Source organism: Periophthalmus magnuspinnatus, chromosome 18 (assembly GCF_009829125.3).
Source record: "Periophthalmus magnuspinnatus isolate fPerMag1 chromosome 18, fPerMag1.2.pri, whole genome shotgun sequence".
Classification (NCBI taxonomy): Eukaryota; Metazoa; Chordata; class Actinopteri; order Gobiiformes; family Gobiidae; genus Periophthalmus; species Periophthalmus magnuspinnatus.
In genome coordinates this window covers 2,987,930-3,000,065 of record NC_047143.1, presented here as the reverse complement: position 1 = coordinate 3,000,065, position 12,136 = coordinate 2,987,930, and the positions used below count along the sequence as shown (strand labels likewise).

The 12,136-nt window shown below is 41.0% G+C and overlaps 1 protein-coding gene across 1 annotated transcript; it reads right to left on the bottom strand.

The window, feature by feature from the left end:
- Nucleotides 1–5,345: 5,345 nt before the first annotated feature.
- On the bottom strand, nt 5,346–11,588 carry LOC117386651 (cerebellin-1-like). The gene is made up of 3 exons (XM_033984062.2): nt 11,269–11,588; nt 6,186–6,305; nt 5,346–5,570 (listed from the first exon to the last, which is right to left on the bottom strand). The coding sequence occupies exons 1-3, from the start codon at nt 11,539–11,541 to the stop codon at nt 5,373–5,375; spliced, it is 591 nt and encodes a 196-aa protein (XP_033839953.1). The 5' UTR covers nt 11,542–11,588; the 3' UTR covers nt 5,346–5,372.
- Between the last annotated feature and the right edge of the window lie 548 nt (nt 11,589–12,136).

Below are 12,136 nucleotides of genomic sequence, written 5' to 3'. Positions count from 1 at the left end.
AAAGTGGATTTGAAGAGCAGAATTCAGGACTGAACCAGGTTTGAGCAAGGACTAAAGCAGGTCTATATGAGGACTAAACCTGGACTACACAAGGACTAAAGCAGGTCTACAGGAGGCTGGTCCCCTAGAGAGGCCAACCAGGTCTAAACCAGGTCTATAGGAGGACTAAACCTGGACTACACAAGGAACTAAGCCAAGACTAAATGAAAAGTAAACCAGGACTACATCAGGATTATAGAAGAACTTTAGGAAGCCAGCCCCCGAGAGAGTCCACTCAGGTCTAGATCAGGTCTAAACCAGGTCTAAACCAGGTCTGTGGGAGGAAAGAAGCAGGACTAAGAGAGAATGCTGGTCCCTAAGGTCCCAAAGAGTCCAGGACTAGCCCAGGATAAAATCAGGGCTAAACTTGGACTAAATCAGGACTAAAATCAGGACTAAACCAGGACTGAACAAGGACTGGATTGGGATTAAACCAGGACTAAAGCAAGACTACATCAGGAATAAACCAGGACAAGACCAGGACTGGACTAGGACTAAACCAGGACTAAAAGAATCCTAAAACCAGGACTAAACTGTAACTAAACCAGGACTAAATCAGGACTAAACCAGGACTAAGACTAGGTACTGGATTAGTTAAATGGTTGTCAGAACTAATTTTAAAAACAAATATGTCACTTATAGCTTTATATCAACTTACACCAAACAGGAAGTGATCATGGACGCGCTTCCTGCTCCATCGGCTTTGGCTCCAATTCACTTTTTATTGAAAAACTGTGCCTGCTGCTGTCAGACTCTTCATTTTGGTCTTAAATGTTCGTATTAACCCTCTACATGATCCTGGTGTTTTTATTTCGTTATAGTCGCCGTTAATCAAGATATGAACATTGACAACAGACATTTCAGTTTTGTTTAGCGTTAGCAACAGGTTCGATTGAGAGCGTTACTAGGTGCCGCTCCCTGCAAAAACTAGCGGTGCAGATGGGGAAGATACGTCAACAACCTCGCTCCGGATTGGCTCTTCGGTTGCTACGATACTCGCGGTCAAAATTCCAAATAAGGAACTCTTCTCCAAATTCGGCCGCTACAACCGCTAGCCTCGATTAGCTTCATTTAACCGGATCTACGGGCGACGTCACGCTCTTTTAGTCCGCTTCTTTACACCGTCTATGTGCGTGAGACTATCCAGCACCGACTCACGCCAGAGAGGCCCCACGGCGCCCCCTTCTGCCACCGTTACGTCACCGTGCGTCCGATGTGTCGTGTTGTGTTTGTGTTCACTTTGCAGGAGGGTGTTGACAGAGACATTCAGGTCAGAGTTTACTATGGGAAGCTTTAACATGAACTGTATTTACTTTACTTTATGGGACATGTCTGGACTGGATCGCCATAGAAACCACTCCCTCCGTCATGTTTTTGTCTCGTCTTATCTTATCTGTGAGGATTTGACATTGCGACATTCTATAGGCCAATGATATTTAGCACAGAAGGGGACAGCGGAAATGAATGTGTTAAATATTGTAACGATTTATGGTCACTAATCGAAATGATCAGGTTCGATATTTTTTTTATTTTATTTACATTTTAGACGTTTTAGAGAACATTTTGCAACGTAATTAATAGGGGAATTTGTCTCTTGGCCCCATCCCGGAGTGTGACCTACAATCAGAAAAACAGTATTTAGCCGAATAAAAAAATAGTTATGGTTAGTGTCACATTTGTCACATTTGTATATGACGCTTTTCCACCTTCAAGGCACTTTATATCAAGGAACCACTCACACATTCACACATTCACACATTCACACATTCACACATTCATACATTCATACATTCACACATTCACACATTCACACATTCATACCTGAAACCCAGTGATAAATAGGGTTAGTGTTTAAATAGAGTCTTTTGCACGGCTCACAATGAAGTCTCCAAACGTTTATAAGAATCATAATTCACATTTTGGCTGTTTAAAACCAGGACTAAACCAGGACTAAACCAGGACTAAACCAGGACTAAAAAAGGACTAAACCAGGACTAAACCAGGACTAAAAAAGGACTAAACCAGGACTAAACCAGGACTAAACCAGGACTAAATCAGGACTAAACCAGGACTAAAACAGGACTAAAACAGGACTAAACCAGGACTAAACCAGGACTAAACCAGGACTAAAACAGGACTAAAACAGGACTAAATCAGGACTAAACCAGGACTAAATCAGGACTAAACCTGAATCTCAAACACTTTGTTCCAGCTCTATGATTTTATAAATCTAATCTCGTATCATTTCGAGCTCCAGGTTTATTACAGCTCTGCTCAGGAGTACCTTGCTGGAAGATTCTTGTGCATGTTTTGTGGTTGATGGGAAAACACAGAGCACCCAGACACAGACAGAACATGCAAACTGCTCATAGAGAGGCTCCACGGCGCCCCCTTCTGGCTGTGTCACGTGACTGTGCGTCTGATGCGTCCTGCTGTGTTTGTGTTCACTTTGCAGGAGGCGTAGACATTTAGGTCAGAGTTTACTATGGGACACTATAACATGAACTGTACTTACTGTATGTGACATGTTTGGACAGGATCGCCATAGCAACGACTCACAACGACCTTTATTTTTCTCATGTTATCGTAAAGAACACACATTATACATTCCGCTGGATTTAACTCTCTTTTAAATCTGCTTTTAGTCTCCTTGGGATATGTATTTCACATTTTCTAACTTAAAATAATGTCTTAAACTTCATAAACTTCACCTACGTTTCCAATAATCAACAGGAAACTAAACAACTGAACATTTATCCCCTTGAATGTCATGCTAATAATGGAGCCATGTTGCTAATAGCACTGTGTTTTGCTAATAGAGCCATACTATGCTAACGGTGCCATCTTAGGCTAATTGTACTACGTTATGGTAATGGTAATGGTAATGTTATGGTAATGTTGCCATGTTATGCTAATGGTTCCATGTTATGCTAAAAGACCCACGCTATGCCAATGGTGCCACATAATGCTAATAGTGCCATGTTATACTAATGCCGCCATGCTATGCTAGTAGAAACATGCTATGCTAGTAGAGCCATTTGTTGCGAACACAATTTCACTGTAGAATGAGTCTGATGATGTTTTATGGACTTCAAAAACACACAGGAGAAGTCTGGAGTTTTATGTATGACACAACTAAACATGCAAAATGTAAACAAGGCATTTTGGGAGATCAAAAAAGACAAGTTTGGATTAATGGATTCATGAAACAAAATGCAACTCCAGGTGTGTTGTTGACAAGGGGACAACAGTGTAACATGGCTAAAAAATTTGATTTGATAATTTAATTTAATTTAATTTAATTTAATTTAATTTAATTTAATTTAATTTAATTTAATTTAATTTAATTTAATTTAATTTAATTTAATTTAATGTTATGCTATTTTATTTATTTATTTTTATTTTATTTTATTTTATTTTATTTTATTTTATTTTATTTTATTTTATTTTATTTTATTTTATTTTATTTTATTTTATTTTATTTTATTTTATTTTATTTTATTTTATTTTATTTTATTTTATTTGTTTATTTATTTATTTATTTATTTATTATTTAAATTTTTTTTGTTAAATATGTGTCCTGATTTCCTGAGACCTCATTGTTGTGCCTGCAGTGTTCCATAGTGACAGGCAGGTGACGCCATCAGCCCAACTTACAGGTCAGATCTGTTGAGAGACAACTCCGTTCACAGTAAGAATGCACGACTTTCCATGGAATTTTTGGGCAAAACCCCCCCAAAAAACTGCAAAAACTGCAACAAAAACAAAACAACTGTTATTGAACAATCAGAATCAGAATGACTTTTATTCATCCCCAAGGAGAAATAATTTTAGTTTCAGCAGAAGAATAGAGTTATCAAACATCCCTCAGTCGTCCAGGTCTTATTAAAATGTAAACTATCAAAAAGTAAAGTTAAGAAAATATAAAACATCAGTAGCTTAAAAAAAAAACCAAGCACAATACCCTAATAAAAATAAAATAAACTTATGTTATATAATATCTTAATGTGAAGGTTTTAATCACATTTCTACCTAGTTTGTTCAGTTTTTTTCCATTTTAAGTTTATAATTGTACTTCCTGGTTGGAGCCGGGGCAGCAGAAATGACACACACTTTGGTAAATTGTCAGATCTGTGAAGTAAAGTAATGGAAAAAAACAATTACTCAGTCGCTGTGAAAATAAATACAGGAAACTCAAGGTAAAGTACAACGTGATCTGTCTCAGGGGATGACATCATCACAGGGACAGTGACTTTGATTCAAACAGAGACCTGCAGCGCCCTCTGGTGTCCACTCCTCACCATTACACCCCAGTCCTCCACACTTCAATGAAAAAAACAGAGACCTGGAGTTGTTCATCCAAGTTTTACTATTTCATAACAGTTACATTTACACGATAGTTATTATTTATTTGACCGATAAAAATATATGACACGTTAATCAGATACTTTCCCACCAAAAACACGTCGTAATCAGGACGTAAACCCTGCATTTTGTTGCGGCGTTTACACATCGATACAGAATGAGTGGATTTTCTTATATTTAACAAAACAAAGAACGTTCTGAGACTAAAAAAAGACAAAATAAAAGCCTTTGAAACTGTTTTAAATCTTATAGAAGCTTTTATCCGACTCAAGGGAAGAGCAAGAATCATTTTGTGCGCCCAGACTTGACTCGACTAGGCCCACAGATACTTTGCAGCTGATGATGTCTTTAACATTCCCTAGAGGTGCGATGCTATCTGGAGGAACTGCTCTGTCTGAAGCTCTATTTCTCAAACTAGAATTGAATCTGTGCTTTGTTTTAACACAATCTGAACATAAAGAACTGGCCTAGCTGGAACTACAACAATGTGAGCTGATTGGTGCTGGTAAACACGTCCCTCTCCGATAACATTAGTCACGCGCTAGCTAGCATTAGCATTAGCGTTAGCCGACGGTGTTTCAGTGAGTCACCTTTTATGTTGAAACTCAAACACCTAAACAGGACTTGTACTGATCGAAAGCTTCTGAAAATGTGTTTTTTTTATCATGTCTGGCTGTTTGCTGTTGTGTGCATCGTGTTGCCATGGTAACAGCTGGACATCCTGCGTAGACATACATGCAGCACCCCCCCAGAGCGATGTTACTGCAAAGAATCAGCGCAATTTATATATATAGTCATGCTCTCAGGCCGAATTTGCGTCAAAAAACTCACAAATATTCAGATTTGTACAAGTACGAGACAAAAGGCTGGGCGAGAAAACACACAGTAGCAGTAAATGTCCCATAATACGCTTTTATGACGCGGATATTGAACTGTTTAAAACTTTATACGCAGCGGGTCGTGTCCTTCTACAGCGGAAAGACCATGAAGCCGGAGAAGGTGGAGTACTTCCACCCGCCCAGCAGGTGTCCTTGCTCCAGTCTGAGGTTGACCTTGTCCCCGGTCTCCATGACGACCAGACCGGAGTTTGTGGCCGCCTCCCGGGTCACGTCCTGGTCCCCCGCGAAGGCCGACATCACGGGCCACCCATTCACCTGCAGACTCACCTGGGAACAACAGAGGAGTACAAGAATTTAACATCTCCATGGAGACGAGCACGGTTACCAGAAATGACGTGTTATTTCTATCTGTTTTAACCGTTTTTTATGGATCTTTATCTGCGCTGATGAGTGACTGACACTTTTACCATCCGCTATGACTCCACCTTTAAGGCTGTCGGCTCAGTTTAACGCAGAGTGATCGGGAAAACCTGTGTCTGCGAACCAAACGAGATGAGTTTTACAATGAGCTGAACCCACAAAACTCACTTTACTGTTAAAATAAACAGGCCTCAGACGCAAACGCTGGAGCTTTCACTGTAGAAACTCGAAATCGCAGACGCACTGGAGCTTTAGCAGAGATTATTTCAAAGACAGAGCTGCGACGAAAGCACAAAGGGACGAGCTTCTGTCTGTCATCTCTACGAATATGAGTCAGATTGTAATAAAACGCAGCACTTTACATGTTTACACCCAAGTTTACGCTCTCGTAGCTGTCAAAAAACAACCCCGCCTTAAGTTCATTTATACTGGCAGAAAACCAGAGTATTGTGCCAATGTGTGCTCCCCGTGAATCAGCCCTGTAATTACAAAGATATGAACCATAAACAGACACATTCTCACATGGATGATCTGCCGGTTGTAGACTTTGACCACGTGAAAACTGAAGCTGTACACTCCTCTTCGCGGCGCCACAAAAACGCTCCTCGCCGGGTCGAAATGTCCGCCGATGTTCACCAGGATCTGAAACAAATCGTGGACGATATTCTTACAAAGGTGCAAAACATTCCCATCATGCAGCAGTGGACATGTATGACGCTGTGGGGGGATAGCGGCTGTTTTGGTCATTTTGGTTTAAGGTCACATTTCGAATCTGTCGCCGCGTTTGATGCAGGAATGTGTGACCCTCGCTTTGGGACACGGGTGGAATCTCGTTTTGTTAAAAGCACAATGAGGGAAAAGAACTGTCTGAAACATGATAATTACTGTTTTGATTGGCAAGACAAAGGCGATGTCTTGCATTCCCATCGGCGTGCTCACTCAACAGCACGTGCGGCGACGAACACACACACCTGAGCGTGAAGGAAGCGGCACGAGACACGAGAAAACTCACATCTAACGAGCAACGATTCATGATTGGCTGCAGGTTCTGGGGTTTAGGCAGCGACGATTCAGATCAGAGAGAGGCATTTTTTAGATTTAAACCAACAGGATTTCAGCGTTTTCAGAGTCACGTGAGGCTCGTTCTGCTTTCTGATTGGACGAAAAACGCCAAATTATAACGTAAACAACTTGAGCGTCGTGTCCGATGTGTTTTAATTAAGAATAAATCAACATTACAGCTGTGATTTGAACATGTTTAGCTCAAATCTGGGGACGCAGTGAGGTCACGTTTATAGAATTTAAAATCAAAACATTACTTAAAATCAAAAATCTTCCTTTAAAATCGCTGATAACAAAACTTAGATCTCATAGTATTGCGTTTACTTCGTGGTATCGTCTCAGTTTCGCCTGCGAACACTTAGAAACTCCATTTTCGTTGAGCTGTCAGTCAGTATAAGCGATTCACCCGCTCGACCTCTGACCTCACACATTTTTTGGTCCGTTTTCGTCGTTGTCCCTCGTCTCCAGGTGGTAGAAAAAATCAAGTCTTGTCTGTAAGTTTCATCTCCATCGTGGCGCTAATCGGTATTTCTAAACGTTCACGGTGACGCTGCGTGTGGGACGTTTTGTAGCGGAGCGGTGATGGCGGCGCAGCGGCTAAAAACGTAGCCGTACTGTAAAACATCAGCTTTTAACTGATTTAATATAATGATACATCTTTATACGTGAGGTTGCCGTGGAGATCCCGCCTGCGGTCTTACTTTTGTTGTGATTTTACCTTTACTTTGTCACCGTGAACTGTCCTCGATGTGTAACGAACGTCAAGAAAGACCGACTTGTGTGAAATGTAGTGATGAACGGAAGAAATGAAGTACAACAATGCAAACTTATGTAATTATATGTGAATGACTTAACCTCTTGAGACCCGAGCTCTCGCAAGACTTTATTTGCAAAAACTATTAAGTGCCTGAACACACACACATTTGAGTGTAAAAAAACAAAATGAGAAACAATTGTGCCTCTAGGAACAATGTGTCTCATTTGAAGTGCTATTGACAGGTGCAGGAAGACATGTGCCTTTAAATAAAAAAAATAAAAATTAAATTAAATAAAAAAAATAAAAAATTAAATTAAAAAATAATAATAAGAAGAAAATAAATAAAATAAAAAATTAAATAAAAATAAATATTCTAAACTCTTAAAAATATTCAAAATTGACCATGTTCTTGTTGCTGTTCTTCTTCTAAAAATTTGCACTCTGTCCTAAACAACCCAAAATGTGATTGATGAGGACGCCAGGTCTCAGGAGGTTAAGCCACGCCTCTGTCGACTCAACGCAACGAACTTCCATACCTCAAATTAAGGTATGATGGTGTTGTTTGGCAGTTATATTTATTTCTTTACCCAAGCAGTAACTCTAATACATTTCTACTTTGTAACACCCATATGTATTGTAAATGTATATTTCCAAGGATTAACATTTTTATTTTATATCACGGGTCTCAAACTCAAATTAGCTGGGAGCTGCATCAGGTATTCCACAAAAAAGCTTTGCTAAAAACTTCTCAAACATCATCGCTGCTTTCAGGAAATATGTCAGTTCTTGTGGATTTTATGGATACACATTGTTATTTGTTGAATCTTTTGTACAAACAGCCAACCACAACTAACATTAAACTTTCATATTGTCCCGCAGACCACAAAATATCGTCTCGGCGGCCGCAGTTGGCCCCCGGACCTCGAGTTTGAGACTTCTGTTTTATATTAAACTACATTAAAATTTGTTTGGCTGCACTCTCCTGCCTTCCTCTGTGATGCGTCTGCTCAGCTTTAAATGAAATTGAAATACTGATTACATTTTAAAACATGAAACATATTGAGCTGATTTAAACAGATTTTGGCTCTAGACCAGGGGTGGGCAAACTACGGCCCGGGGGCAACATACGGCCCGTCGATCTTAGTAATCTGGCCCGCCGAACATGATCAAATTATGGCGCACTTCAGCTACATCAACCTTGTGTTATTCTCTTATTCTCTTATCAGCTCTTCCACAAAAATGAGCTTATCAAAAAAAAGAAAAGTGGATAGTGAGCGCCGAGTGTTTATATTTTTTCACCAAAATCCGATCAAAGTACCAAAGTCATCAAAGTTATTCATACTTTGCTACATGTTACAGACCAAATCTCTAATGTAATGAATACATATACATAAATATATCCTGGCCCGGCCCCTTTGTCAAATTTTAGACCTTATCGTGGCCCGTTTCTCAAAAAGTTTGCCCACTCCTGCTCTAGACTGACACATGGATACAGTTCTGAAGTCGTCCTGCTGCTCCAAGTGGAACGATTTCTGAACTGTAGGTGTGAGCGAGCTGGTATGTCCCCTCATCTCCATTGACAGTCTGGTGGGCGCGTTTACGGGTTTAAAGATGGCCTCCCTGATCCAACCACGGGACTTATTTCCGTGTAATCCCTCAGTCGTCCGGGTCTGATCCATAACAAAAGACGAAGTTTAAATTTAAATCTGTCAAACGTCAAACAAATCGTTGTAGGAGTGAAGACGTTTCGTTGCTCATCCAAGTCGCTTCTTCGACAATCCGACCAGAATGAAGAAGCGGCTTGGATGAGCAACTGGCAGATTTAAACTTCGTCTTTTGCCGTTGGACTTATCGTTCTTTGTGCCTGTGACCTATGACCTTTGCATTGCCCCAGTCCAAGAGACGGTTTCCCTGTCGCATTGGTCTGTTTTTGCTGAAGGCTGCGACCGACCACAGCCTTTTTCTTTAATAAACGAATAGCTATGGCGTTAGGTTTGGCTTGGCAGGTTGTCGCTGAGTGGCTCGGACGCTCGGGGTGAAAGGGTTAATTAGCCGCTAGCCCGTTTAGCTTCTCCCTCAATGTGGACGTGTGGTAAATCCGGTAAAAAACACACACATCCCAATGCGCAACAATAACCCAGAATCTCTCAAGTTCAAATTATAACGTCTTACAATTACTTTTACTTGAGTAGTACTTTTTTTTACTGTGACTTGAGCCATTTCTCGGACTACTACGTTAATACTTCTACTTCTACTTCTACTCTCCTAACCTCTGGAGCTTGTTGTTGTTGCGTTTTGGCCTGTGTTTTTGCCAATAATCATGCGTCACAATCGAGTCGGGAGCCGGTGTCACTCAATCTGATGAAAGACATATTTTACTTATTCAATCAAATACAAACTTAATGCAGCAGTCAACCGGAACGAAGCGGTTAATGTTTAATTCAAGCCAAGATAATCACATACCTAAACACATGACGTTGCCAAATATTTAAAAAACGCTCGAGCAAGACACCTCGAACGCCCTGAAAATACAGATTTAACCATCACAGGGACAAAGACGTTTACTTAGTTCTGCTTTAACCAAGTGTCCACTGTCTGATTTTGGCCGTCTACGACAAAAAGATCTTGAATCGTACCTTAAAAAGCAGAGGTGCGACTGATATCAAGTGTTTCTAGGGTGATCAGACGTCCCTATTGACCCGGGACAGTCCCAGTTTTGAGCCCTGTGTGTCCCCTGTCCCAGCAGAAGAGTTTCGCCGTAAACAATCCAATTTTTCCTTTTTATTTACTAACTTTTACAAATGCGAAAACACGGCTAGCATGCAGCGCTAGTCTCAGATCCGTAGAAGTTACATGGATCTATTAAAATAACTGAACAGGGTGTTGCTGCTTAGAGCTGATTTGAGTTAGACTAGTGGCCACTCACTGGTACTGCAACGAAAAAATCCCTCCTGCCCAGAAAGAATTTATTCTCATAGAGCGAAATGTAAAGACAAACTGCTCGTGTTCGTCTGACAGGAGCTGACAGTGCGCCAAGAACTTTCACAAAGGTCAAATTTTGTGCTGATTTTTACCTATTCCCAGATCATACACTTTTTCTTCGCTCAAAATCCGTCTGTTGCCTTAAAATACTTTTCAATGATTAGCCTGTGCTACGCTCCAGCTAACCTCAAGCGCCGGTCCGAGCGATCACGTGGTACGACACGAACGAGCGTCTGAGCGATGTGAACGAGCCCGACTGTCGTGAACGAGCTGCAGGTTTAGAACATGATTTAGGACGGGGGTCTCAAACTCAAATGATCCGGGGGGTAGAGTCCGGGTGAAGCTGGACCGCATCAGGTATTCCACAAAAGAAGTGTTGTTAAAATCTTCTCAAACGTCATCTCTGTTTTCAACATACATCAGGAAATACGCTAATTCTCATGGATTTTACGGCTGTACATCGATATTTGTTGAATCTTTTGTGACAGGAGTACACAGCGCAACTAACATTAAACTTTCATAGCGTCCTGCGGGCCACAAAATATCATCTCGCGGGCCGCAATTGGCCCCCGGGCTGCGAGTTTGACACTACTGATTTAGAAGCTCCTGGAAGCACAAACATTATCATTTATTGTGGGTTTATTATTCCTTTGCATCCTCCACTTCGCTTGCTCTCTTTGCTAAACTAGCGACACGCAGCATTGAGCTAAGTCAGCGGGCGGCCATGTTTAAGCCCCGGGGTTCGAGACGTTATCAACAAGACGAATCAACAAACTTTGGTCATATCCAGCCTCACAAACCCACCTGATCAAAGTAGATGACCATGGTGCGGTTGCTCATTTCGGACGGTTCGTGGTTGGTGCTTCTCACAGCGGAGAAGGCCACTCTGGCTGATCCGGACCTGATGGACATGCCCAGAGCGCCCACCGTCGGCTCCGCTGTGGGGGTGGAGTCGCACACCACCAGACACTTTCCCTCCAAAACCACCGGGTCCGTGTCGTTCTGCCCTCCGACCTCCGACGCCCCCCGCTGGACGAGACACAGCACTACGAGCGGGACGAGGCCAGAGCGGTGCATGGTTCCACAGTCAGAGGATTTCACTGAAGATGTGGCATAGTAATCTCTTTCTCTGGATAAATATCTCTCTCTCTTTCTACGGAAAAGGCCCGATACTCGATACTGATTTAGAGACCACGATGAAAAGAAAAACACTTAGAATATGATGTAATTTTCAGCATAAAATAATAACTCTTTGCTTTGTTAATGTGTGGTTCTATACTGGTGTTGTTCAAGTTCAAAATGACTCTAGAACTGTTCTAGAAAGGTCAGATTATGTCACATTTAGGGGATTTTTTCAGTATTTATACTTAGATTGAGTATTTTTGATACTGGTTTTGGTATCTATCCGTCTGTCTCTTTGTATCTATCTGTCTCTCTTTGTATCTATCTGTCTGTCTTTGTATCTATCTGTCTGTCTTTGATTCTATCTATCTATCTGTCTTTGTATCTGTCTTTCTTTGTACTCTTTGTATCTATCTATCTATCTATCTATCTGTCCGTCTATCTGTCTATCACTCCGTCTTTGTATCTATCTGTCTGTCTTTGTATCTATCTGTCTCTCTTTGATTCTATCTATCTATCTGTCTTTGTATCTGTCTTTCTTTGTACTCTT

Bases quoted from the DNA above. Each gene is read 5' to 3' on its own strand.
- LOC117386651 (XM_033984062.2), bottom strand. From the start codon at position 11,541: ATGCACCGCTCTGGCCTCGTCCCGCTCGTAGTGCTGTGTCTCGTCCAG. The intron at 6,306-11,268 runs GTGGGTTTGTGA...GATTTGTTTCAG, and splicing joins TGGTCATCTACTTTGATCAG to ATCCTGGTGAACATCGGCGG. The intron at 5,571-6,185 runs GTGAGAATGTGT...TGTTGTTCCCAG, and splicing joins ACAACCGGCAGATCATCCAT to GTGAGTCTGCAGGTGAATGG.